This window comes from Nomascus leucogenys, chromosome 16 (genome assembly GCF_006542625.1).
Source record: "Nomascus leucogenys isolate Asia chromosome 16, Asia_NLE_v1, whole genome shotgun sequence".
In the NCBI taxonomy this organism is placed as follows: domain Eukaryota; kingdom Metazoa; phylum Chordata; class Mammalia; order Primates; family Hylobatidae; genus Nomascus; species Nomascus leucogenys.
In genome coordinates this window covers 56,183,955-56,207,516 of record NC_044396.1, presented here as the reverse complement: position 1 = coordinate 56,207,516, position 23,562 = coordinate 56,183,955, and the positions used below count along the sequence as shown (strand labels likewise).

The 23,562-nt window shown below is 33.8% G+C and overlaps 1 protein-coding gene across 49 annotated transcripts in view; it reads right to left on the bottom strand.

The window, feature by feature from the left end:
* RIMS2 (regulating synaptic membrane exocytosis 2) overlaps positions 1-23,562 on the bottom strand; it is a 776,667-nt gene that overhangs the window by 175,997 nt on the left and 577,108 nt on the right. For 31 of the 49 annotated variants that reach the window (XM_030795305.1, XM_030795309.1, XM_030795311.1 and 28 more), the window contains one exon: positions 18,295-18,395. The exons of the other annotated variants lie outside the window; for them this stretch is intronic. In XM_030795305.1, the coding sequence (XP_030651165.1) occupies positions 18,295-18,395 (101 nt within the window). The remainder of the gene's footprint in view (positions 1-18,294; positions 18,396-23,562) is intronic. 49 annotated transcript variants of the gene reach the window in all.

Sequence of the window (23,562 nt, the reverse complement as noted above, 5' to 3'; positions counted from 1 at the left end):
CAGTAGTCAATTATGACTTTCCCTAAGGCTTGGCTTTGTGGGAACTCAATGTCTATTAGTAATCAGCTTCTCCTTGAGAAACAATCTTAATTTACTTCTATCGATTTCTCAGTTTTCAGAGATAGAAGTGCCAGCGCTGCAATGAAACTCCAGATTTAGAGATCTCAGGTAGCTGCAAAGCTTATGCTTTTGCACTTAACAAATGAATTTACCATGTTCTTCAAGAGAATCAACAACTCTTAAGCCATTCTATCATGTACTAAAACTGTTCTCAAAAAAAAAAAAAAAACCCCACCAGAACAAAATTCCCCAATAACATCCTAATTTACCAGTCAGTGGTATCTTTTTAGGTTTTTTCTTTCTCCTCTCTTCTTGAAAATTTCCCATAATGACTTCTTAGATAATGCCACTCAGGGTTTCTACTCTATGTCCCTGAGTGTTACTTTTTAATCTCCTTTCCCAGCTTTGTTTTCCCTAACCTGATTTTAAATTATATTTTCTCAAAGTTCCCATCTTTAGCCTTCTTTTAACTATAATATATTACCCCAGGATGATATAATCCATTATCTACCCATTTTAATTACCAAGTAATGACTAATAAAATCCTTATTCTCTCCTCTCCCAAGCTTCAGATCTGTATTTCCAGATTCTGACAGGACATCTCCTGTACTTCCTTTTGTTGGCACATCAAATTCAATATAGCTCAAACCAAATTTATTCTTTCACCCTAAACCAGCTTCCTTGTACCTCCTATGTTCCCCGCACTGTAGGTTCAATATCCAACTAAAACCTAGATAAGTTGTGGATTACCTTTGACTCCTCCTTCCCCATTATCCTCCATTCTAATCAGTCAAGAAATATTACTCAGTCATTTAATGGAAACAAATATTATCTAAATATTTAGCTATCGGGGGTTATGAATGGGTCCTTGGTCTTTCCTCTTGGTAACTAGAGTATTTAATACCTATTTATTTGTAGCAGTTGCTGCTGAATGCCTACTCAATGTTCCCTCTCCCACTTTGGTCTTTATTAAAAGAATCCACACTGATTTTAATAACAACAAAACAAAACAACTTCATTTTCTACCTTGTATGTAAGGTGATCATTTGATGTGAGTGTGACCTCTGAAATATAAGCAGGAATCTAGGGGTGGGGTTTAGGGAGAGCTACTATGTATCTGATTACAGTAAGCTAACAGCTGGTATGACCATAGGTCTTTCCCTTTTCTTTTTTCTTTCTTATTGGAGTTCAAACCCAAGCCTACAGCTACAGCAGGCATTCTGTGATGATGGGGATCAATGTCTTACTCTAAGAAAGGAGAATAGGAAGACAGAGTGCTTGGGTCTTAAGTAACAGTACTAGCCCTGAGCTGTTCGGATTTCTTGTTGTGTGAAGTAAAATTCCTTGTTTATTCAGATAATTTTGTCAGGTGTTTTGTTATAAACAGATGAGTGCAAACATGACTGATACACTTTTCTGAATGCAAATTCTTCCTGGTCTGTGTCAGAAAAAAATTTCTGTCCTCATAATATAAACATATTCCCTAAGCAACAATATTGATGAAAATCATAATAGTCATCTAATTTTGATAAGAGGCAGTATACTGTAATGACCAAGGTATTAAGAGCTGAAAGATATGGGTGTGTAACTGCTCTTCCACTTACTAGGAGCTACACAATCTTAGGCAAGTGTCTTAACTTCTTTAAGTCTGCTTCTAGATTCACATTGTGGAGACAATACCTTCTTAATAGAACCAATATGAGTTTTAAATGAGATCACAGGTCTTGACACATAGTAAGTATTTACCATGATAATTAATTAGGCATAGTCCATGATGAAATAAAAGAAACTGTAGATTATGATACTGAATATTCACCATCATTAAGCCATAAGCTCAAAAATTTTACCTTGACTTGAAAAAAAACATGAAAATGGCTATGAATACTTTATAAATAAGTTCCTAATTGCATATCTCACAAAAAACAAAAAGCAAAAGGGCATTGTCCTTTGACGCTAGATTGGTTTATTTACTTAGAGTAGGATAATACCAAACCTACCTTGGAAATTCAGGTTTATTCATTCTTCAAACTGTTCTACTTCAGTTAGTTGTTTTTTATTTATTTTTATTTATTTTTATTTTTTTTGAGACAGAGTCTTGCTCAGTCTCCCAGGCTGGAGTGCAGTGGCGCGATCTCGATTCACTGCAACCTCCGCCTCCCAGGTTCAAGTGATTCTCCTGCCTCAGCCTCCCAAGTAGCTGGGATTACAGGTGCCTGCTACCACACCCGGCTAATTTTTGTATTTTTAGTAGAGATGGGATTTCACCATGTTGACCAGGGTGGTCTTGAACTTCTGACGTCGAGTGATCCACCCGCCTTGGCCTCCCAAAGTGCTGGGATTACAGGCATGGGCCACTACGCCTGGTCACAGTTAGTTTTTATAATTATGTTTATACTTGATACTAAGGAAAGTTAAACTGAGTACAGTAACAATCTATCACCATAACACATTATTAATAATAATTAAAATTTAAATACTTTTTATAGTTTACAAACAACTTTCAAATATATATAGTTTTCTTTTTCACATCTGATAAAACAGCTTTTTAACCTTTTACAGATAATATATAACATTAACACTTAGCTGTGTATTGATATAGATGTAACCACATAAAATAAATATGTTTTCAATAGCTTTAGTCTTAGATTTATTTGTAAACCCTTTATTATTCAGTAATAGCTCAAACTCATATCATCTGAAATATCTGCCTCAGTCAAGAAGTGTTTCAAAGTCTGTTTTCCTCAGACCCTTACATATATTAATAATAATATTCTGATACATACATACAATTTCATGTCTAGCCAAGCCCCAGAGGGTAGAACAAAATGCCTGCTGCTAATCTAAACCAATGCACCCAGTTTAAAGCCCTTATGTTTTTGTTATGACTAAATGCTTCTCCAAGCTCTCAGATCAGAAACCCATAAGATCTAGCTAGAATTAAGAAAAGTCATAAAGAAACCGTCACTAGCCATAAGAATTCCTGGCACATGGCCCTTTATGACCATCTTTAAACATTATATGGATTATATGATTTTTATGAATGTTTAAAAAAAAGAATATTTATCTAATTGACTGGGATATAGGGTATAGAAATTGCAGATATCATGTGGCAAGCTAGCATCCCAAAAGTTGCAACAGAAGTAAGACATGAGAACACGGCAGTAGGACCAATGCCCTGGGAATCTGAAGCAGGCAGAAACACAACAAAAATATATGAGCTGGAGATAGGAAATAAGGTTCCCTTTCAATTATTAGTACTTTAGAAGGTAATAGCGTAACTCAAAGTACTTGTGCTGAAAAGAGTCAAGGCTAAATAATAGCCTGAATAACTACGTAATGTTAAGACACCTGAAGGGGCCTGAGAATTGCTCTGATCTATCAAATTCAGGGGTAAGGCAAATATAATTATATTCTGTTGGAAGTCTGAAGAGGCCCACTACTCTTGTTCCCTGTGTGAGAAGACAGAGAAGCATCAACTGGGCTTACAGAAAGACCATTTGGGATGGAGCCAACAGTCAAAGCAGGGACAAAGACTAACAATTACCTCTTGCTTGGACTACTACAATAGCCTCCTAATGGGACTCTTTGTCTGTAATGTTCTTTTCAAATGCATCTTAAGTATATCATTAGAGTTACCTTCTAAAAGCACAAATTTGTTCATATCAGCAACTTCCTCAAAAAATCTTCCAAACCCATCATTCTGTATGGGTTGTATAAAATATAGAAAAATAATATAGAACATAAGTAATACAGATATTAAAATATTAAAAGAATATCGCCATATAGATGTTGACATATAAGACATAGACATTAAAATAATATACATATTTAAAATAATATAAAAATATAAACATAAAATTTAAAATGTAGAACATCCTATATTTCTGAGAGATTCAAAGTTCTCCACAATCTTGTCCCAGCCAACTTTTCCATTCTTTTCTCCTAACACATATCCCCATTTGTTGTATATTTCCACACTAAAGAACTATTAGCTGTTTCTTAAACATGGCTTGTGCTCATGTAACACCATAACTTTGTTTGAGCTCTCTCTTCAGCCTGACAAGTCCTTCACTTCATGTGTTCTATTCTATTCTATTACCAGATTTCTCCCAGCCAAATGAATATTTCTTTTGCTATTCTTCTTTTGTATGTGTATTTTTAAAAATTATATCACTCAACACAGGCTATTTTGTACCATCATTACTTATGTACATGTGTTTCTCTAATTTGATAGTGAACTCTTGGACTGAAAGGATATGCTAGCCTGCCTTCCTCCATTCTTTCCATCTCTCCTTCCTTTAATTCTCTTTCTCCTTTTCTTTTTTCCCCTCTCTTCATCCCCTTGCCCTTCTTTCCTTTATTCCTTCTTTACTCATTATTTCCTTCATTTTATTGTTATTCATATGGTTATTTCTCTGGCATTTTCTTTCTTTAATGTTGCAGAACCAGAATCCAGAATTACAGCTGATGAGCTTCAGCAATACCCCAGGTATGAAGTGCTGACTTGCAGGTAAGAGAGAGAGAATGAATGACCACTGAATGACCACTGAAATTGAAAAAAAAAATATTAAAATGTCTTTAAAAACAGACAGGGAAAGAAGACTCATATAACCACTTTTTTGTTTGCTTGTTTGCTTTTTGTTTTTTGTTCAAGAGAACAGCCCAGGAAAGTTACCTGGTGCTGAACTACACATTTGGTTATTTACTCATCACTGAATCATGCACAAATTCACCATATTTTAAAGCTAAAAGATACCTCAGAATGTAATCTAGCTTTCTCATTTTATAGATGAGAAAACTGAGAAATAGAGAAGTGATTAAGATTACACAACTTATTATAAGGTCTATTTCTTTTCATTAAACTTTTTTTCACTTTTATTGTCAAATTTATTTTTACTTTTAATTAAAAGTGATAATTTGGATTCATTTTAATGCGACACTGGGCAAGCAAGTTTAGAACTGATTTCTTTTGAAAATATTCATATTGTTTTCAACTTTAGGGATATGCTTAAAATAAAGATTTTCAGCCTTTTTTGAAATTTTGAAAAATCTATCTAAAATGACCTAAATAATCAGAATACAAAACAGCATTAAAATAACACTACTTGTAAGTATAATTGGATGGATTTTAACAAAGTAAAACTTTGACAATAATATCATATAAACTAACTTGAATAAAAACATGTTTTATGTTCCACTGAATAAAAGCATGTTTTATGTTCTATTGAAATAAGCCCTTTAAACTCATTTAAAATTTAGGTGATTTTATTTTTTGGCAGAAAATCAAAAAGGGCTTAAGAAGTAACATGTTCTTATGTCACTGGACCCTGGAGACTGTTGGCCTTGTTTGTAAGCATTCTGAGTCATAAAAATGACCTGAAAATGGCCAATCATAAAATCACAGCCATTGCTTTGTTACTCAGGAAGTTATATTGAGGTAGTAAGTTTTGATTCATCCATCAGAATGAAGTTCAACTGTAAGTTAGTTTTTATTACTCCTACCTCCCATGTTATAATAAATACTAAAAAATAACTACGATTAATGGACACTCTCATGTGCTAGGCCTAGTGCTATAGAGATGTTTCCATTCTCTGAAGTTATCACCAAAGTCCCTTCCTTCATATGAAATATATTCCAAGGTTAGCTATATTATTTCCAGACTGGAGTATTATTTTACCATCTTCAAAATTGATGCAATAGAAGTAATCAAATTTCCAAATGTTTAATAAAACATTATATTTATTTTGCTAATAAATGATATCTGTAATCCTTCCAACTAAAGAAAAATTACAACTGAATTTTGTGCTGATGAACAAAGCCGTTACATAACAAAATTGTAGATATATTTGTATTACAATTAGCTGAACTAAACTGAAGTTATAGATGTGGATGTTTCCATGTTACCCTGGATGACTGACTTTATTGACTAAAGGTTTTTGCACAAGTGTCAATTCAAACTTAATTATCAATTACTTCATGTAAAATATGCAAAACATTACACATAAAAATTTATTCTCTAAGTCATAGTTATTATGGCACAAGTTCATTAAAAATTATACAGATTCAGGCATTTGTAAGAACATGTCTAGTAGAGAGCCTTACACTGATCAGAGAGTACTCAATCAATGAATGAAACATTAGAATTGAAAGAAATAAAATATAGAAAATATATTTCAAATCTAATTTTAAGACTAGGCTTTGAGATTAAATAATTTACTTAATTAATGATGGGACTGATTAAAACCCAAATGTTAATTCATAGTGGTCTTTTCAATGCTGCCTCCAAAGTACCACATATTTGTTTAACACTTTATAAGGTTCCTTCAATTTGTAGATAGAAAAAAGTTGAGTTGTGAAGAACTATTGGGAAACTTATCCAAAGTCTTATTACATGAATGGCATAACCAAAGTTAGAAGCCCAATCTTCTCATTCTTTCTCAGTATTCTTTCCACTATGATTATCTGCAGATGGAAATCAATAATTGTATGCCCATTAGAAAACATGCTTTTGACTATTACGCAATAATCTTCCTATATCTTCTTCTAAAAATCATATTTTATTCTTATATTGATACAAAATGCTTAAAATTCACCTTCTCTAGAATCTTTTTCAAACTATCCTATCCTACCATTTAAGTATTCTCTCAGCATCCATGTCCATCTCCATTCACTAAAATTAATCCCACTGAGTGCTTACTGTGGCCAAGGCAAAGTACATGCTACTGAGAGACTACAAAGATGAATAATATAGTCACCGTTCTCAAGAAGCGTATAGTTTAATGTAAAGGACATAAATATTCCACATATAAAACAGAATACAGGTATTTTATGTGGTAATGCCATGGTTGGTTCAGAAGGTATATATGTTTTCACCTATCTGTTCTTTTCCATATTCTTTTACTTCTTACATATATATATCATGCTTAATCGTTTCAGTTCTATGAAATTTGATTGGAAAGAATGTATGTGCTCTATTTGATCACATTTTCTTCCTTCTTTTCCCATATCCTCCCTGATTTTATAAAGCGAGACTTCTTTCCCTTCTGTGGTCTACTATAATTAATTCCCTGTAGAATATTCTAGCTGTTAACAAGCTAGCAACTCTGGAGCCTTGATGAAAGCAAAGATGAAGTCATATGTTTATTATTATTATTTTTTATTTTGCTGAAGGTAAAAGGAAATGTTTCTCCTTTATATTCTTAGGTAATTACAGGAGGGTACTGCACTCTTGGCAATGGCAGCTATTCTCCAAGATTGACCCTCTTACCTGCAAGTAGCTGCGTGCAACTTATCTACAATTCTTTCTTTGTCAGTTTTTAGAAACTTTATTTACTAAAAAGGGAGAAGTTAAAATTTCTGCTATAATTCTACAGTGTGCTATAATATACAAGTTGCTGCTTTTGTCATCTCAAATGACTTTTGTTTTACATAATACTGCAACACTGGAAGACTTACTCATAATTAAAAAGTCTTTTTATATTTCCTGGCTTAAAATGTGAATATATGGTAAAAGGTAGCAATTTACAAATACATCTAAAGGAAAGGGACCCATGCTTGAATATCAGCATAAAATTATGGCTACGCGAGTCATATTTAAATGTGGTTTTCATGGCTAAGACAGCTAATTTTTAAGATGAATTTGCAAACACAAAACCAAAATATTTTATCTCTTAGGATTTGAGAAGGCAGTTGTAAAAATAGGAAGAAATAGAGTAAAGTAATAAAATCAAAAAAGAAATAAAAAGTTCAAAGCAAAACAGCTACCGTTAGTTGCCTAAAAATCCCTATTCACATTATAATCAAATATGCTTTCATAATGCAATAAAGTTTTAATTTAAAAGATCATTAGCTACTTTGTAGAGATGTGTTATAGATTGAATTGTGTTCCTCCCAAATTCCTATGCTGAAGTCCTAGTCTTCAGTCCCTCAGAATGTGACTGTACTTGACGCTAGAGCTTTTCAAGAGGTAATTAAGGTAAAATGAGGTCACATAGGTAGTTCCTAATCCAATATGATTGGTGTCTTTATAAGAAGAGATTAGGATACAGACACACACAAAGTGAAGACACAACAAGAAGGCAGCCATCTGAAAGCCATGGAAAGGCCTCAGAAGGAGCCAGCCTAGCCAACACATTAAAGTTCTAGCGTCCAAAACTGGGAAAATACATTTCTGTTCTTTAAGCCACCCCTTCTATGGTATTTTGTTATAGCAGCCCTAATCAACTAATAGAGGATGTTAAGGAAAAAGAAATCTAAACTAGAAACTTTTAAAATCGAAGATTAATCACAAATAAAAATATAAAATCGCCAAAATTTCATTAAAATCAGTTACCATGAAGTTTTTTTTTTTGTTTTTTTTTTTGTTTGTTTTTGAGACGGAGTCTCGCTCTTGTTGCCCAGGTTGGAGTGCAGCAATCTCTGCTCATTGCAACCTCCGCCTCCCGGGTTCAAGAGATTCTCCTGCCTCAGCCTTCTAACTAGCTGGGATTACAGGCACCAGCCACCACACCCAGGTAATTTTTGGTATTGTTAGTAGAGACGGGGTTTCACCATGTTGGCCAGGCTGGTCTCAAACTCCTGACCTCAGGTGATACACCTGCCTTGGCCTCCCGAAGTGCTGGGATTACAAGCGTGAGCCACCGTGCCCGGCTACCACCAAGTTTTCAACTGTAGATCTTTTATGTAACAGAAGAGACAAGAAATAAATGAGAATTTCTTCTAATGAGGCAAGGAATAAGTGAACAGTTGTTGCTTCTATCAGCTAAATCATAATTTATGCATCTGTGTTTACACATACATTTACTCATACCCTAAAGCTCTGAACTCAGAGAATTTCTCTGGTTCAGAGCTTTCTGGTATGAGTAAGTGTATGTGTAAACACAGATGTATAAATTATGTGTAAATACAATATAATTTTATATCTGCCTACAGGTATATCTATACCAATAGACAGATATTTAGATTAAAATTTAAATACAATCAGCTTGCTAGGGAATATAAACTATACGATAAGAATTTTGGGTAGACAAAAATTTGAATAGATTGGCAAAAAAGACAAATCATTTTTAGGCTTTTAAAAGTATCATTTTTTTTTTAACTTTTCATCCTTTTCTCCCCACCTGTTTTTAAGATTACCTTAAAGATACGCTTATTTATCTCTACTAGATTCCTGATGACAACAAATATACACCTGAACCCCCAAGGGCTTTGGTAAGTGGAAGTTACCTGTTGGAAACAGTGTTTCTTCCTTTTGTCCTTCTTTCCTATTATCATCATCACCACCACCACCACCACCACCACCACAACCATCATTATCATATCACAGCTAACGTTTACTGATTGCTATTACATATCAAGCTCTGCTCTAAGAGTTTAATCTTTATATGTAGACAATCTTGAAAACAATCTGGCTGGGTGTGGTGGCTCATGCCTGTAATCCTAGCACTTTGGGAGGCTGACGAAGGCAGATCACTTGAGGTCAGGAGTTCAAAACCAGCCTGGCCAACATGGTGAAACCCTGCCTTTACTAAAACTACAAAAAAATTAGCTGGGTGTGGTGGCGCGTGCCTGTAATCCCAGTTACTCGGGAGGCTGAGGTAGGAGAATCACTTGAACCCGGGAGGCAGAGGTTGCAGTGACCTGAGATCACGCCACTGCTCTCCAGCCTGGGTGACAGAGCGAGACTCTGTCTCAAAAAAAAAAAAAAAAAAAAAAAGATAAAAGAAAACAATCCTCGGAGGTAGGTACTATTTTTTGTTTTTTTTTTTTTGAGACAGAGTCTCGCTCTGCCACCCAGGCTGGAGTGCAGTGGTTCGATCTCGGCTCACTGCAAGCTCCGCCTCCCGGGTTCACGCCATTCTCCTGCCTCAGCCTCTCTGAGTAGCTGGGACTACAGGCGCCCACCACCACGCCCGGCTAATTTTTTGTATTTTTAGTAGAGACGGGGTTTCACCGTGGTCTCGATTTCCTGACCTCGTGATCTGCCTGCCTCGGCCTCCCAAAGTGCTGGGATTACAAGCATGAGCCACCGCGCCCGGCCAGTAGGTACTACTATTAACACACCATACAGAATAAGAAACTGAGGCACAAGGATGTTAAGTAACTTGCCCAAGGTCATACAGACAGTATAAGAGGTAGGGTTTTAATCTAGACAGTTTGGTTATGGAGTCTACACTTTTAATACTACTCTGTAGTCTTTATTTAACCTTAATCACTAAAAATATATTGAAGAGTGATTATCAAACTGTCCATATATCTCTATTACTGTAAACAAGACTTCAGAATTTCTGCTATAAATGTGTGGCTGCTATAGTAATTAATAATATTGTGTACCAATTGTAAGAAATTATACTTCCAATGGCCCCTTCTCTCTTGACATCACCCCTTCTTTTACTTATCTCATAAAGGAAGAAATTATACAAACATATACAGAAATTTTTAGTTACTTTTAAATGCTAGTTTGATGGATGTTTAATATCACACAAATAAGAAATCTATCCTTGCAAACATGAATTAAAAAAAAACTATAGAAGGGGGAAAATGGACATAAATGATTTTAAAAATGTAATTTTATCCTTTTTCATTTTGAACTATGACTCTTTTAATTCGGCTATATAACCATTTGGCGATTTTGTAGGTGGGACTGAAGCCTTTAATCAGGCCTTGATAAGATTACTATTAGCATCTCGTGCACTTCTACAGCTATATTATATAATGCTGCTCTTATTTGCTAGTTTAATAACCTGGATTTCAAAATCTAAGTTTATGTATCTTCATAAATATAATTGGTAAAGGAAGTACCTCAGGGTGATGTAAAAATAAAACATACACATCAGGTGACTAATTAAAATCCTGGAGGATGGCTGGCTTGGACAAGCAACTTAGACAGCTTAGAAGACTGTGGCCTGGTTTGGGAGGAAGCAATCAAAAGTGTGCAATACTTGGTCAAATGTATCCTCAGCTGGTGGAGAGGTGGGGAGTATAGTAGGTGACAGTATCATTGAGTACTCAGCATACTCTCATAGTTTCGTAGGCTAGTCTGGCATTTAAGAATACTTCCAAGTAATGTAGGCTGTCCTTTTTTCTCTTATGCTCCCATATCAGCAGGTTCACTGATTTCCAGATATTTCTCTTGGGATTCTGCCATAGGACCTGAAGTTATCTGCTTGCTGAGGCATGAAGAAATAAATAAAATAATAGGAAAATATGAAAAAGTAAAATAAGAGTTTATAGAAGTGATGCGTTTCATTGAAGAAATCCAGGTACAGCCACTGGCATAGTCTCTGACATCTTCATCAGTACAAGATAAGATTACTTGACTTGGCTTGAGTTGAAAATCGTGAGTAAGTGATCTCAATTCTAATTCAAAAATAGAAAACTATTCTGCTGGATATCTGGGTAGACTATGCCTAGCAGGCATTTTTTTGAAAATCTGAACCCAACTTCTGTTCATGAAACAGTAGATTGCTTATTCCAAGGAAGAATGCTTCATTCATTACTTTCTATTTAAAACATCTTATTGTACTCCCTGAGACTGTGTTCACGAGATTATGCCTATTAGAATCCTCTTGTTCTATTTATCAGAGGATTCCATCTTACACATGCACAATGATGTCTGTTTTACATGAATACTAGGTTCTCTTGGTAGCTTGAGAACTGATGCTGCAGCAGCTCTTCCTGTAGCAGGCACAAGGCCTGGCTCTATCTACCTCATCATGTTACTGGGCTGAGTTACATATAACAGCAACTCTATTTTTCTCCCTAAGAAAAATACTTTTCCCCAAGTATTTTGTTTCTATCACTGCTGTAAAATTAAAACATAACTCTTATTTCTTCATGTCTGCATTATATCTAAATTCATGTATTATCATGTTTCTTTTTGATAATATATATAAGGCTATCTAATCTACATTTTAAAATTTGCCTTTTATAAACTTGGTCTTAGTTGTCAGGTCCATTTATGTCATCACTATTAATGAGTATTTCTTTGAAAACACCCACACCCATATGCATGTCTATTAATTACTTCATCAAGGACCAGTCACCTTTAATGTCAACCATGATAGCATAATTTCTTAATTTCAGTAATTTGGTTTGTAATTTTTCATCACACATTATGTTCCAGTCTCTTTTAATTAAAAAAAATCTTCATATCCCCTTAAGATTCATAAATTCTTTTCCTCTAAATTTCATTTTTCCTTTTAGATTTGTGCTACTTGAATCTCCTTATTTGAGAGTAAAGGGAACAAAGATATCTGAGCTACACTAAAATCAATAAAATCATTTTCCTTATCTTAGTCATTTCTTTATCATTTCTTTTTGGTCTTGTCAGATTCATATCTGGTGTCTATGATTATATTTGCTGTTGCTACTGTAAAATAATAACTAATACTAGCTGCATTATTTATTGAGCATTTACTAGGTGCTAAACAATTTATATACATCATCTCATTTAATCCTCATCACTACCCTATAAAATAGATACCAAAGCCTTGTTTAATAGATAAAAAAAGCTGTGAGGTTAAACCTACCCCAACCCACCCAGGTAGAGTCCACTTGACCCCAGGCTGGGCCTTTCTAATACACTACTCACCCATTGCTGCCACATTCTGATGATATTTGAGACTTAAAGTATTCCTGACTTACATTAAATTCTTAAAGAGCTCATATATGACCACTTTTAACAAGCCTCAACTTTTCTCCCCTCATTGCCTGTGCCTTGAAAGTCAATGTAAAATACTTAAGGTTAGCACTGAATGTGTCTTCTCAGTGTTGAGAAGAGCATAAGCGCTAATCAAATGAAACAAACAGTTTAGATAACAGTGGCATTTTAATTGACCAAACAGACTTTAACTACCTGAAATATTTTCTATTAATACTGCTTATAAATCCACCAATTTCAGTTTATGTTGTATTTATAAGGGCTTTTTAAAAAATGAAGCTCTGTGTTGTCATTCATATTTTAATGTAAACTAGTTTAATCAAATTGCTTTCCCCAATATATCTTTGAGATCTGTGAATGGGTGCCTGAAAGACTAGAAGCCTGGGAAAAAAGCGACAGGATATAGGTGAAAAGTGCCTAGGGTCAGGCATGCACAATAAATGGAGACAAACTTTCTTTTCCTTTTTTTTACTACATTGTCCTCTGTTCTAACCCAATCCATTATATTATGGGTTAAATAGATTATCATAGGCTTCTGGCCTCCATTTGAAGAGATCTGGGCAACTCATAGATTATACTGCTTCTTAATTCCAGGGAGACAAATAAGAGAATGGAAAATTATGATATAACTGCTATAATAGGAGTAAGACATTTTTGTGATAATTTTGTAGAAGTATTGCCACAACATACTCCATAAAAAAGAGTATTGTTTTTCCAGAGAAATAAGCTTTGAGTTCCAATAAGTACTGTGCCAATAAACATTATTTGTTGAATGAGCCTTATTTGTTGAACTGCTATGGGGCCATTCTTTCAAAGAGTATCTTCATAGCAATATATAGCTTTTGGGAACATTTAAAAATATTAAATATGGCAAATTTAAAAACTAAAGCTCATATGTTTAAATAAGCATTATCAAATCATCCATATTAATTTCCATGTATAAATACACTGTTGGACTTTTAAGTATTGATAATTATGCCAATTTATCATTATATAACTCACAGAAGAGTAGTTGACCTGTGGTGAACCATAATTTACACTGTTACACTTAATAAATCACATTTTTCTGAGAAAATAAAGAGGAAAGAAAGTTGATTTTATAGAAAAAATATGTTGATCCTTAAATTATTGCCAAGAATAGATGAATCACATTCAAGCTGGGATAAAAAAAGTACAACAGGCATGCAAGAGTACATTGAGTATAATAAATTCTATTTTGAGGGAAACTCCCTGAGAAATCATCCACTGATTAACTAGAAATCATGTCTGTATATGCCTTTGCTGCTCTTATTAAAAACAGACTCTCTTCTTTCAAGTTTTCTAGTATACTGAAAATATTCTTAGAAAGACAGTAGCTTAATAGGCATTGCTCTATAAATGCTTTCAAAGTGAGTTACTAAGAAGATTTCTGTAAATTTAGTAGGCATTATTTAAAACTATCAGTGCAGAAGTCTTGAGAAATTCAGGGAGCAATGCCATTTAGAATGTGAACTGTACAGTTTTTTTTTTAAAAAAACCTAGGCTAACAATTAGATTCCACACAGGGCTTCACAATTGTGTCACTGGAATTTCAGGAATACAGCTCAGGAGAGAGCATATGCTTCATATGTCTGAGGCTTTGGATTTCATCACAGTTATGTCAAATTTGAAAAACTAAATTAGCCCAAGTAATACTTTCCATGACTTAGTGGCTATGTGGACCTAGACAGATTACATAACCTTTCTATATCTTAGTTCCCTTATTTGTTAAATGATTTTCTTCAGCAACTAGATCTAATGTTAAAACACATAGCTCAATAGGAGGCTCTATAACTTGCATTTGTTATCAAAATAAAAAGTAAAGAATGTAAATATAAGCTAAATAGCCCTCATCAAAAAAGAGAGAAATGATGTTGAAAATTTTAATCTAAGGAATTAATTGAAAATTAATATAACTTAACATATATATGTCTGAAGAAGATTCCTCTGTAACTTTCTTTTTGACCTATATCAGAAGAAGATGAACCTCAGATGATGGAGAGATAGGTGATCCAGCAAAGATAGTTCCACATCAAGAAATACTTTGTTGTGGTATCAAATAGGGTTGTATTTTCGACCCACTTAAAAAGTTGTACTTAAGAGACTTGATTATATTTTGAGGTAAGCTGCCTGCATAATCCTGGCAATAGAAAACAGAGTGATAAGTATTCTACATTCAGTAGGATTTGTCAGATATTATTAAAGGCCTTATAAAGATGTCAGATCATTTATTCTCAAAATGTCTCTATTTTTTTGAAGACATCATTCACCTCTGGCTTCTAGTTGAAACCCTAACTGAGGAAGTCAACTCAGTTATCTAAAGGATCATTTTACAATAGTTCTTCACCTTAGAGCAGTAATTCTCAAACTTTAGCCTACATCAGAATCATCTAATAGACTTGTTAAAACACAGGGACCCGGCCGGGCGTGGTGGCTCATGCCTATAATCCCAGCACTTTGGGAGGCCAAGGCGGGCAGATCATGAGGTCAGGAGATTGAGACCATCCTGGCTAACATGGTGAAACCCCATCTCTACTAAAATAATATAAAAAATTAGCTGGGCGTAGTGGCGCGTGCCTGTAGTCCCAGCTACTCGGGAGGCTGAGGCAGGAGAATCACTTGAACCCAGGAAGTGGAGGTTACAGTGAGCTGAGATGGTGCCACTGCACTCCAGCCTGGGTGACAGAGCAAGACTCTGTCTCAAAAACAAACAAACACCACAGGGACCCCAACTCCAGAGTTTTTATTCCATTGATCTGAAGGGACCCCAGACAATTGCATTTCTAAAAGTCTCCAAGTGATGCTGATGCTGCTGATCTACTGCCTTAGAGAATATCTAGGAAATTATAATGCTTAGTACAATTAATTTTTACCAATATTTATTTTTTCCCAACTTAAAATAATTGCTGTCAAAGATATAAAACTTTGAAGCCTTAAGCATTCATTTATTCATCAATCAAAGTAAAATCAAAATTAAAAAAGAAATCCCAGCTATGCCTATACTATTCCTTTGGTCCATCCTTCTGTAATACATTTCTGTCAGGTTTCTATAACAAGAATCATTGCTATTGCTTCTAAGAAACTTGTCTTTATTGTATGAGCAATGTAAATCATATAACTGATCAAGTTTCCCTTTCTGCCTTTGCTGCTTGCTAAGAAGCTGACGGTTGACATATAGCCCACATGTACTGGGTATGTAGGATCTTACACTTACTTGCTGCTTGTTAGGAAGCTCAGGGTTGACACTGCCCACATGTAGTGGGTATGTAGGATCTTACACTATACATTTTTTTTCACAGACTTTACTTCTGGAGTTACCTTGTTTTATCGTGACTTTATTTTCTCTTGATCTTTTCTTCGCTGACAATATTATTGAGACTATTATAAGTATTTTTATAAATCATCTACATTCCTTCCTGAAGTATAGTAAAATATAAACCAACAAATTTATGTTATCTGAAGACATATTTACAAAAATTTAATATCTTATTTTATCAGGACTTTATGCTTTGGCCTCTGGGTTATACAGGGTGAACAGATGAGAGACTACAGCATAAAAAAAAAAAAAGGTCAGGTGTGTCTATTTAGTTCTAGGCAGAAATACAAAACAAGCAAAGGAAAAACACAGATATCATTTCTGATACCCAACTCAAATAGTTAGGAATGTATCTAAAATATTAAAGCATTATAGAATTATTTTCTATAAAATTTACTGTACCTGTTTGAAGTTATTCATATTTTCATTTTAGTGAAAAAGTTCTAGAAATTTAGAACCTACTGAGTAAAGCCAAGGCTATTTTAATTTGTCTTAAATTTACTTTTGTTTGGCTTTAGGCCTGTCACATTTCCAGTATATCAGAATTCTGTGATAAATAATTTTGTATGCACCATGTTGGTAATAATGTAATCTGGGGAAGAGACTGGTAGTTTAGAAGTAGATGCTGATGTTAAGAATCTCTGCCTTCTCTATGTTGTCTTATTGAAGACGCTAGAAACTGGTACATATGTACATACCTGCTACATATGTATACCCAACATAGCCGCTTATGCTTTACTCAATTAGTTCTTGAGGTTACGAAGGGATGTAATGTAATAGAAACTGCAGATTAAGTATGTAACGATAAAACAGGCCTAAGTTTTAAAAAATCCAAATTGCTTTTCTCTATTACACAGAGACCACAAATATTACAACTATAATGATTCAATTACTAAGTCATACAGCATATAACAGCTACATGAGTCAATTTTGCTATTTTAATTCTTTTATTAAACCTTTAATAGTTATATCAGAACAAGGTATTTTCATGGCTTTGACCATGAATAATATCAAGCAACTAAAAATGTCTTGAATATAAAAAGGTAATGGAGTACAAGAACAATGAAATAGGCCGGGCGCAGTGGCTCACGCTTGTAATCCCAGCACTTTGGGCTGAGGCAGGCGGATCACAAGGTCAGGAGTTTGAGACCAGCCTGGCCAACATAGTGAAACCTCGTCTCTACTAAAAATACAAAATTTAGCTGGGCATGGTGGCGCATGCCTGTAGCCCCAGGTACTTGGTAGGCTGAGGCAGGAGAATCGCTTGAACCCGGGAGGTGGAGGTTGCAGTGAGCCAAGATTGCACCACTGCACTCCAGTCTGGGCAACAGAGTGAGACTCCATCTCAAAAAAAAGAAAAAAAAAAGAACAATTAATTAATACTTTATTTCCTCCCTTGGTAGACCTCATACTTCAACTTATTCCCAAAAAGTAGTTAAAAAAGATTCATACCAAAAGACTTTTGAACCTCTAACAGCACTTCGTGAATATGTACAGAAGCTCTTTGCTTCATGATGGGGTTACGTCCCAATGAACCCATTGTAAGTTGAAAATGCATTTAATACATCCTCCGAACATCACAGCTTAGCTTAGCCTACCTCAAACATGTTTAGAACACTTAACATTTGCCTATAGTTGGGCAAAATCATCTAACTGAAAGCCTATTTTATAATAAAGTATTGAATAGCTCATGTAATTTATTGAATACTGAAAGTGAAAAACAGAATGGTTGTATTAGTACTTGATATATGGCTTCTACTGAATGTGTATTGCTTTCACACTACCCTAAAGTCAAAAACTTGTAAGTTGACCCATTATAAGCCAGGCACCATTTGTATTTTGTTCCAATAATTCAGTAATAAACCAGATTCCATTAAAATACTATAAAATGGGAAAAAATCTATATGAAAGAAAACCGTAAGATCATTTAAGTTCTTAAACATTTTTGAGGGGCTATAGATTTTACAAACTGAAAAATTGTAAAAGATTTGTCCTTCAGATGTTTAATCTTCTGTATTTTATAATAGCTTTTTTAAGTAAGGCAAATTCTATTGCTAAGAGCTATATACAAACACACAAACTTTAGCACTTAATAATATCATGGGGCCATGACATTATATGTTTGTGTCTGACTAACCTGCATTTAAAAGAATCTAACTGTTTAGTAGTAGTTTAAAAGAATCTAACTGTTTCATATAATTGATTATTTTACAACTTTTAAAAAGAAAAATGTCTTGCCTTCGAATGGTAATCTTGTTCCAGTCTGGGATCTGATCCGGCTACCTGTTTGTATTTGTTAATTTTCATTTGGCGATTTCTCTCCTCTATATCCATAGTACCTATCGAGTAGAAAAAAACCCATAAAATTAATGTTCAGTTCTTATTTCTGAGTCCGACTTACAGGATGTATAAATGAAGAAGTGCTAGGCTGGTATATTACTTTCACTCAATGTAGCATGTACAAATTAAATATCATATTATTTTAAAGATTTATTTAAAGTATACAATTTCGTAAGTAAAAGCATGATGTTAAATATGTAAAATAATTTCAATCTGAATAAAATATAAATAAGTTTAAAGAGAAGATAACAAATCTTCATTAGATAGAAAACAATTTCTGGTACATGTATGTCCAGAATATATTTGACTACACAGAAATTTGACAATAGTAATATCATGTGAACTTTGACTTTTAATTCATCATGATTTATTTATAGGTATTAAAGTTATAAGTTGCTTTCAAATACAATTTTAGAACTGCATTTAGAAACTATCATCATAAAATTAGGCTATGCATTGAAGCAGTTTGCCCCAGCTTATGTGTGAATCCAATTATCAGAAACTTTTGAATTTGAGTTTTGTAGAACTAGGATCAACAAAGAGGTTCTTGTAATAATACTGCTGATAGCATACCATGCCAGTAAAGGCACAAAGTATGACTGAAATCAATTTTATAAAAAAAATTAGAATATAAAGAGTTAAGAAAGCGAGATGGTAAGCCTCTTACAAAAAGACATTAATGCCCTCTATAACAGGTGCTACCTAAAAGACATCAGTTGTAAATATTCAGAAGGTCTTCAAAAATTTGGGTTAGAACAAGAACTAAATCCAGTTAGCAAATCCTAGAAAACACGAAAAAGCATTTTGGAAGTATATTTATGGGGCAGGCACAGTGGCTTATGCCTATAATCCCAACACTTTGGGGGGCTGAAGCAGGAGGATTGCTTGAGACCAGGAGTTCGAGACCATCCTGGGCAACACAGCGTGACCCTGTCTCCACAACAACAACAACAAAAAATTAGCCAGGTGTGGTGACACATGCTTATAGTCCCAGCATCCTGGGAGGCTGAGGCTGGATTTGAGACCAGGAGTTGGGAGGCTGCAGTGAGCTATGATCACACCACTGCACTACAGGTTGGCCAATACAGTGAGATCCCATCTCAAAAAAAGGACATTTATCATTTTTAAAGGAAAGATTTATAGGAATATTCCATTTCTCAGAAATATATATAGTTTAAAAATCTCGATCATATACTACAAATCTACCTACTGGGAAAAATGAACTTAGTGAACTTAACTGGATATCCATAATAAAATGTCAGTAAATTCACACAGCGTGCTTAGGTAGGAATGTCAACATACACACACATACCCCTTGCTTAAGATCATGACTTTAAAACTGTGGTAAAGACAACTAGACGTAAGCGTGCCTATTAAAAAATAGGTATTTTAATACTTACCTGATTTTTAAAATGGAATAAAGGAAAAGGGGATTAAAAAGGTACCAGTATAACTAGAAGTTATGGTATCCCCTCCTGAGCCAATATTTTAAAATTTTTAATGTTTTAATTTTTTAGTATTACTCTCTGCCCTGCAAAAATCTCATTGCATATTAGATAGTTCTTGTTAGTAACAAATTTTAAAGGAAAATCGGTTAATTAAAATAATATGAAAAGGGAAGAAAATGTTTCAAAAAGAAAATATTAGATAAATATACAAATACTTATACTGTATTACCTCTAAATACCAGCAAATTTAAATCAACTATTCAATAAAGTGAGACAATTTCTTCCTTGTAATAGTCACATGTTAATAATGATTTGACTGACTCTGAGTCAAATTTCAAAGTGAGGAATATTAATGCTAGGTTAATATAATTTGAATGACATATAAAACCAGGTGAGTGCCTCCATGATGCAAATGTGAAATATAGTCAAGTACAAATACCTATTAGTCTATTAAAATACAACTCTGGAATTCTTTGTACTTCAAAAATATTTTCAGGTAAACATGTTTTCTTCAAAGGCAAGCCAATAAAAAAAATGAGCCCAACATTACAAAATTATGGGTCCTAAAAGAATATTAGCTATAAGGTGTGTTTGGAAAGTTCCTCAAAAAGTTTCATGTTGATATAATATAAATAGCACCAACTGACAAGTTTAAACACACACACACACACACACACATAGATATAAATATGTAGTGATAAATATATACATAGAAACAGGTATATACATTTTCCAATATTTAGACTATTTTCTGGAGGGCAACATCCTAGGAAAGCTACATTAAAATTCTTTCTGATTACTAGGTAGTAATGTGAATAACACTGGCAGTAGTTAGCAAACTTTTTCTGTAAAGGGCCCAATAACAAATATTGCAGACTTTGTGAGCCATATGGAAACTGTTACTCTGCCACAACTCTGCCACCATAGCATGGAAGCAACTGCAGACAATGCATACATAATAAGTGTGGCTTTATTCCAATAAAACTTTGTTTACAAAACAGGCAGTGAGTCAGATTTGGTCTCTGGCATATTGGTTTAACAGTGCCTGCAAAAGGGTCTTTCTCTTTAGAAATGGTTTAAAAATTAGGTAGAATCAGATTTATGCAATATAACTTTTATTTAACAGACCACTGGCAGATCTAAAGAGAATATTAATCTGTATTTGCTGGATAAGCAAAGCAAGATGCAAATAGAGCTTTCTAACCATTTAAATATGTCATCAATTAAATTACAATCTCAAATAAATCTCTCATCTCCAGACCCAATCATCATCTATAGACAGTTCCCAAATTGGAAAATTCTTTATTAGAGTCTTAACCAATGAGACCTCAAAGGACTACTTTAGTCAGCAAACTTGAGTAAATATCCTTTTACCTTATAACTTCAAATCCTCCTAGAAGAATAACCTTGGGACAAACAGTAACCAAACAGGCCTCCCTACTCAAAAATTATTTGGTTCATATGAAGTCTTCTGTTCCTTTTCTATATTTGTAGAAGCTATTTCCAAAAAGAAAACACTCCATGTAGAATAATATCCTTAGAGAGAAAAGTCTCCTATAGATAAAGTGATCCAGCGTAGAGGATTCTTCACCAGCAAGGTGATTTTTCTTTGCTGGTCCTTTGCTCTATCTAAGAAAAATAATCCAGTAATAATATTTTGATTTCAATGAAACTTAGTCTTTTTTTCTTCCTTGGAATGAAAAGCAATTTAGAGAAATCAATAAAATAGAAGGGCTGTGGCTGTTCGCTAGTTGAGGAAAGGATCACATAATCCTAAACTTTGTTTTAGCTCTGATATCCTATATACACTCTATAAAAGGAAAATAAATGAAAGTGATAAAGTGAATGAATTTTGTTCAATTTCCTCTCTCTTTCTCTCCGATTGACAGTAAAAATCTGTATATACAAGGCCCTCAAAAACCTGCAATAAAGAATAACCACTTGATCACAGAACACTTACCTTTTTTCTCCATCTGTTAATATCTTGCTGAAATAATTTCAAACTTTCCAAAATAAAAATTTTGAAAAATGCCAGTTTATAGGTTTAGAGAGTAAGTTTATCTAGGAATCTCTAAGATCCATTTTCTTATATGTGATGAACTATGCTTATTTCAGAAGACTTCTTAGTGGTTTGATATGGTTTTATAATTCAAGTACGCTTAAAAAATTAGGGTCATTATATCTTAGAAATCAAATCAAATATCAAAACATTTTCAAATTGTAAAAAAATTTGAGATGGTAATGGGACAACCCAATTTCTTTGACAAATACATTTACAATGACAGTTTTTACGTTTGTAAATATATATTAATGTAATAATCTGTTAATGTATAATGTATTAAACTAATATTCAAGTCATCTCAAATTCTTTTTTGTATAAGTAAATTATTAACTAAATAGAGAAAATATAATTTGTTTCATAAATATCTTGTTTCATAAATGCTAGAGTTGTTTTACATTATGCTGGAAATGGCCCTCTGTTTTTTGATATGTATATATACAAATACTCCTAAATTCCATAAATGTTAGCATTCCTACTCAATAAATGACATTTTAAGTAAAACTTTTCTTCCTTTCCCTTAATTTATAATAATCCCCTTCCTTAAATTATACAAGACCTTTATTCTACTTTAGAAATTTTAAGGCAGAGCACAAAAAAAGACAGCATATGTGAATGTTCTGGAATTAATAAATATCTCAAAATATTCATTTTTTTAAATTGGAAATTTCTGGCCCATTTTCAGCCACTGACTAAAAAAATCCAATATTTTATTGCTCTTGATTTAACTTATTTCCTTAAATCATATCACATATTCTGTAGCTATGTATTTTGGTGTAAGTCTTTTAAGAGATTTACTTGTTCTTAAATAAAAAAATTAATTCTATAGCTACTTTGAACTTTAAAAAGCCTATTTAGCATGCCCAGAAAGTTAAAATTATATTGATAAAGCTGCTATGGCATCCAATATAAAAAAAGTTAACTTACAGGTGAATTTTTTTAACCAAAGATATAGTTGAATATGGCCACATTAGCTGGCAGCCAGCTAGTGGTTGTTTAGGTTTTACTACACGCATGTACTACAAAGATCATCGATATACCATCAGTGATTTCTGCAGTATGCAAACAGTAATCGTTTTAAGTTTGCTTTTCCAAACACACACACACTCCCTGACACAAAGACAGAGAGAGAGACTGAAAGAGCATGAGCATGCCCCTGGAGTCCCAGAGCAATTTCATAACCCAAACTTCTTTGAAGTAGGGGCACAGGTTTAGCAGTGACACAATCCACAAGGAAGCTGAACAGCGACCAGAATATGGAAGTATTGTTGACTCAGTCATCCATCTTAAACAAAATGCTCAAATCTGAGGATCTTACGAGGGAAAACTCTTAAGCCCAATATGAAAACTCAAGAAAGAACCCCAAACTTCAGGAGAAAATTAGAAATTTGCAATTATAGACATCCTGGAAGTCAGAAATTGCATTGATTACTACTTCAAATTCTTGTGGATAATTTAATTACTTAAAAACATTCCCTCTATTCCTTACCCCATCTCTTCTATTTTTATATAAATATTCAACCTCAGGTTAAAAAAATCTTTCCTTTAATTGAGATAAAGAATTGCACTAACTGGCTGTTTCATGAAGGTTTCTGATAAACAGTCATATGTGAAGTTGTTTTTGATTATTGTATGTCTTTACAAAACTAAGGACTGCCT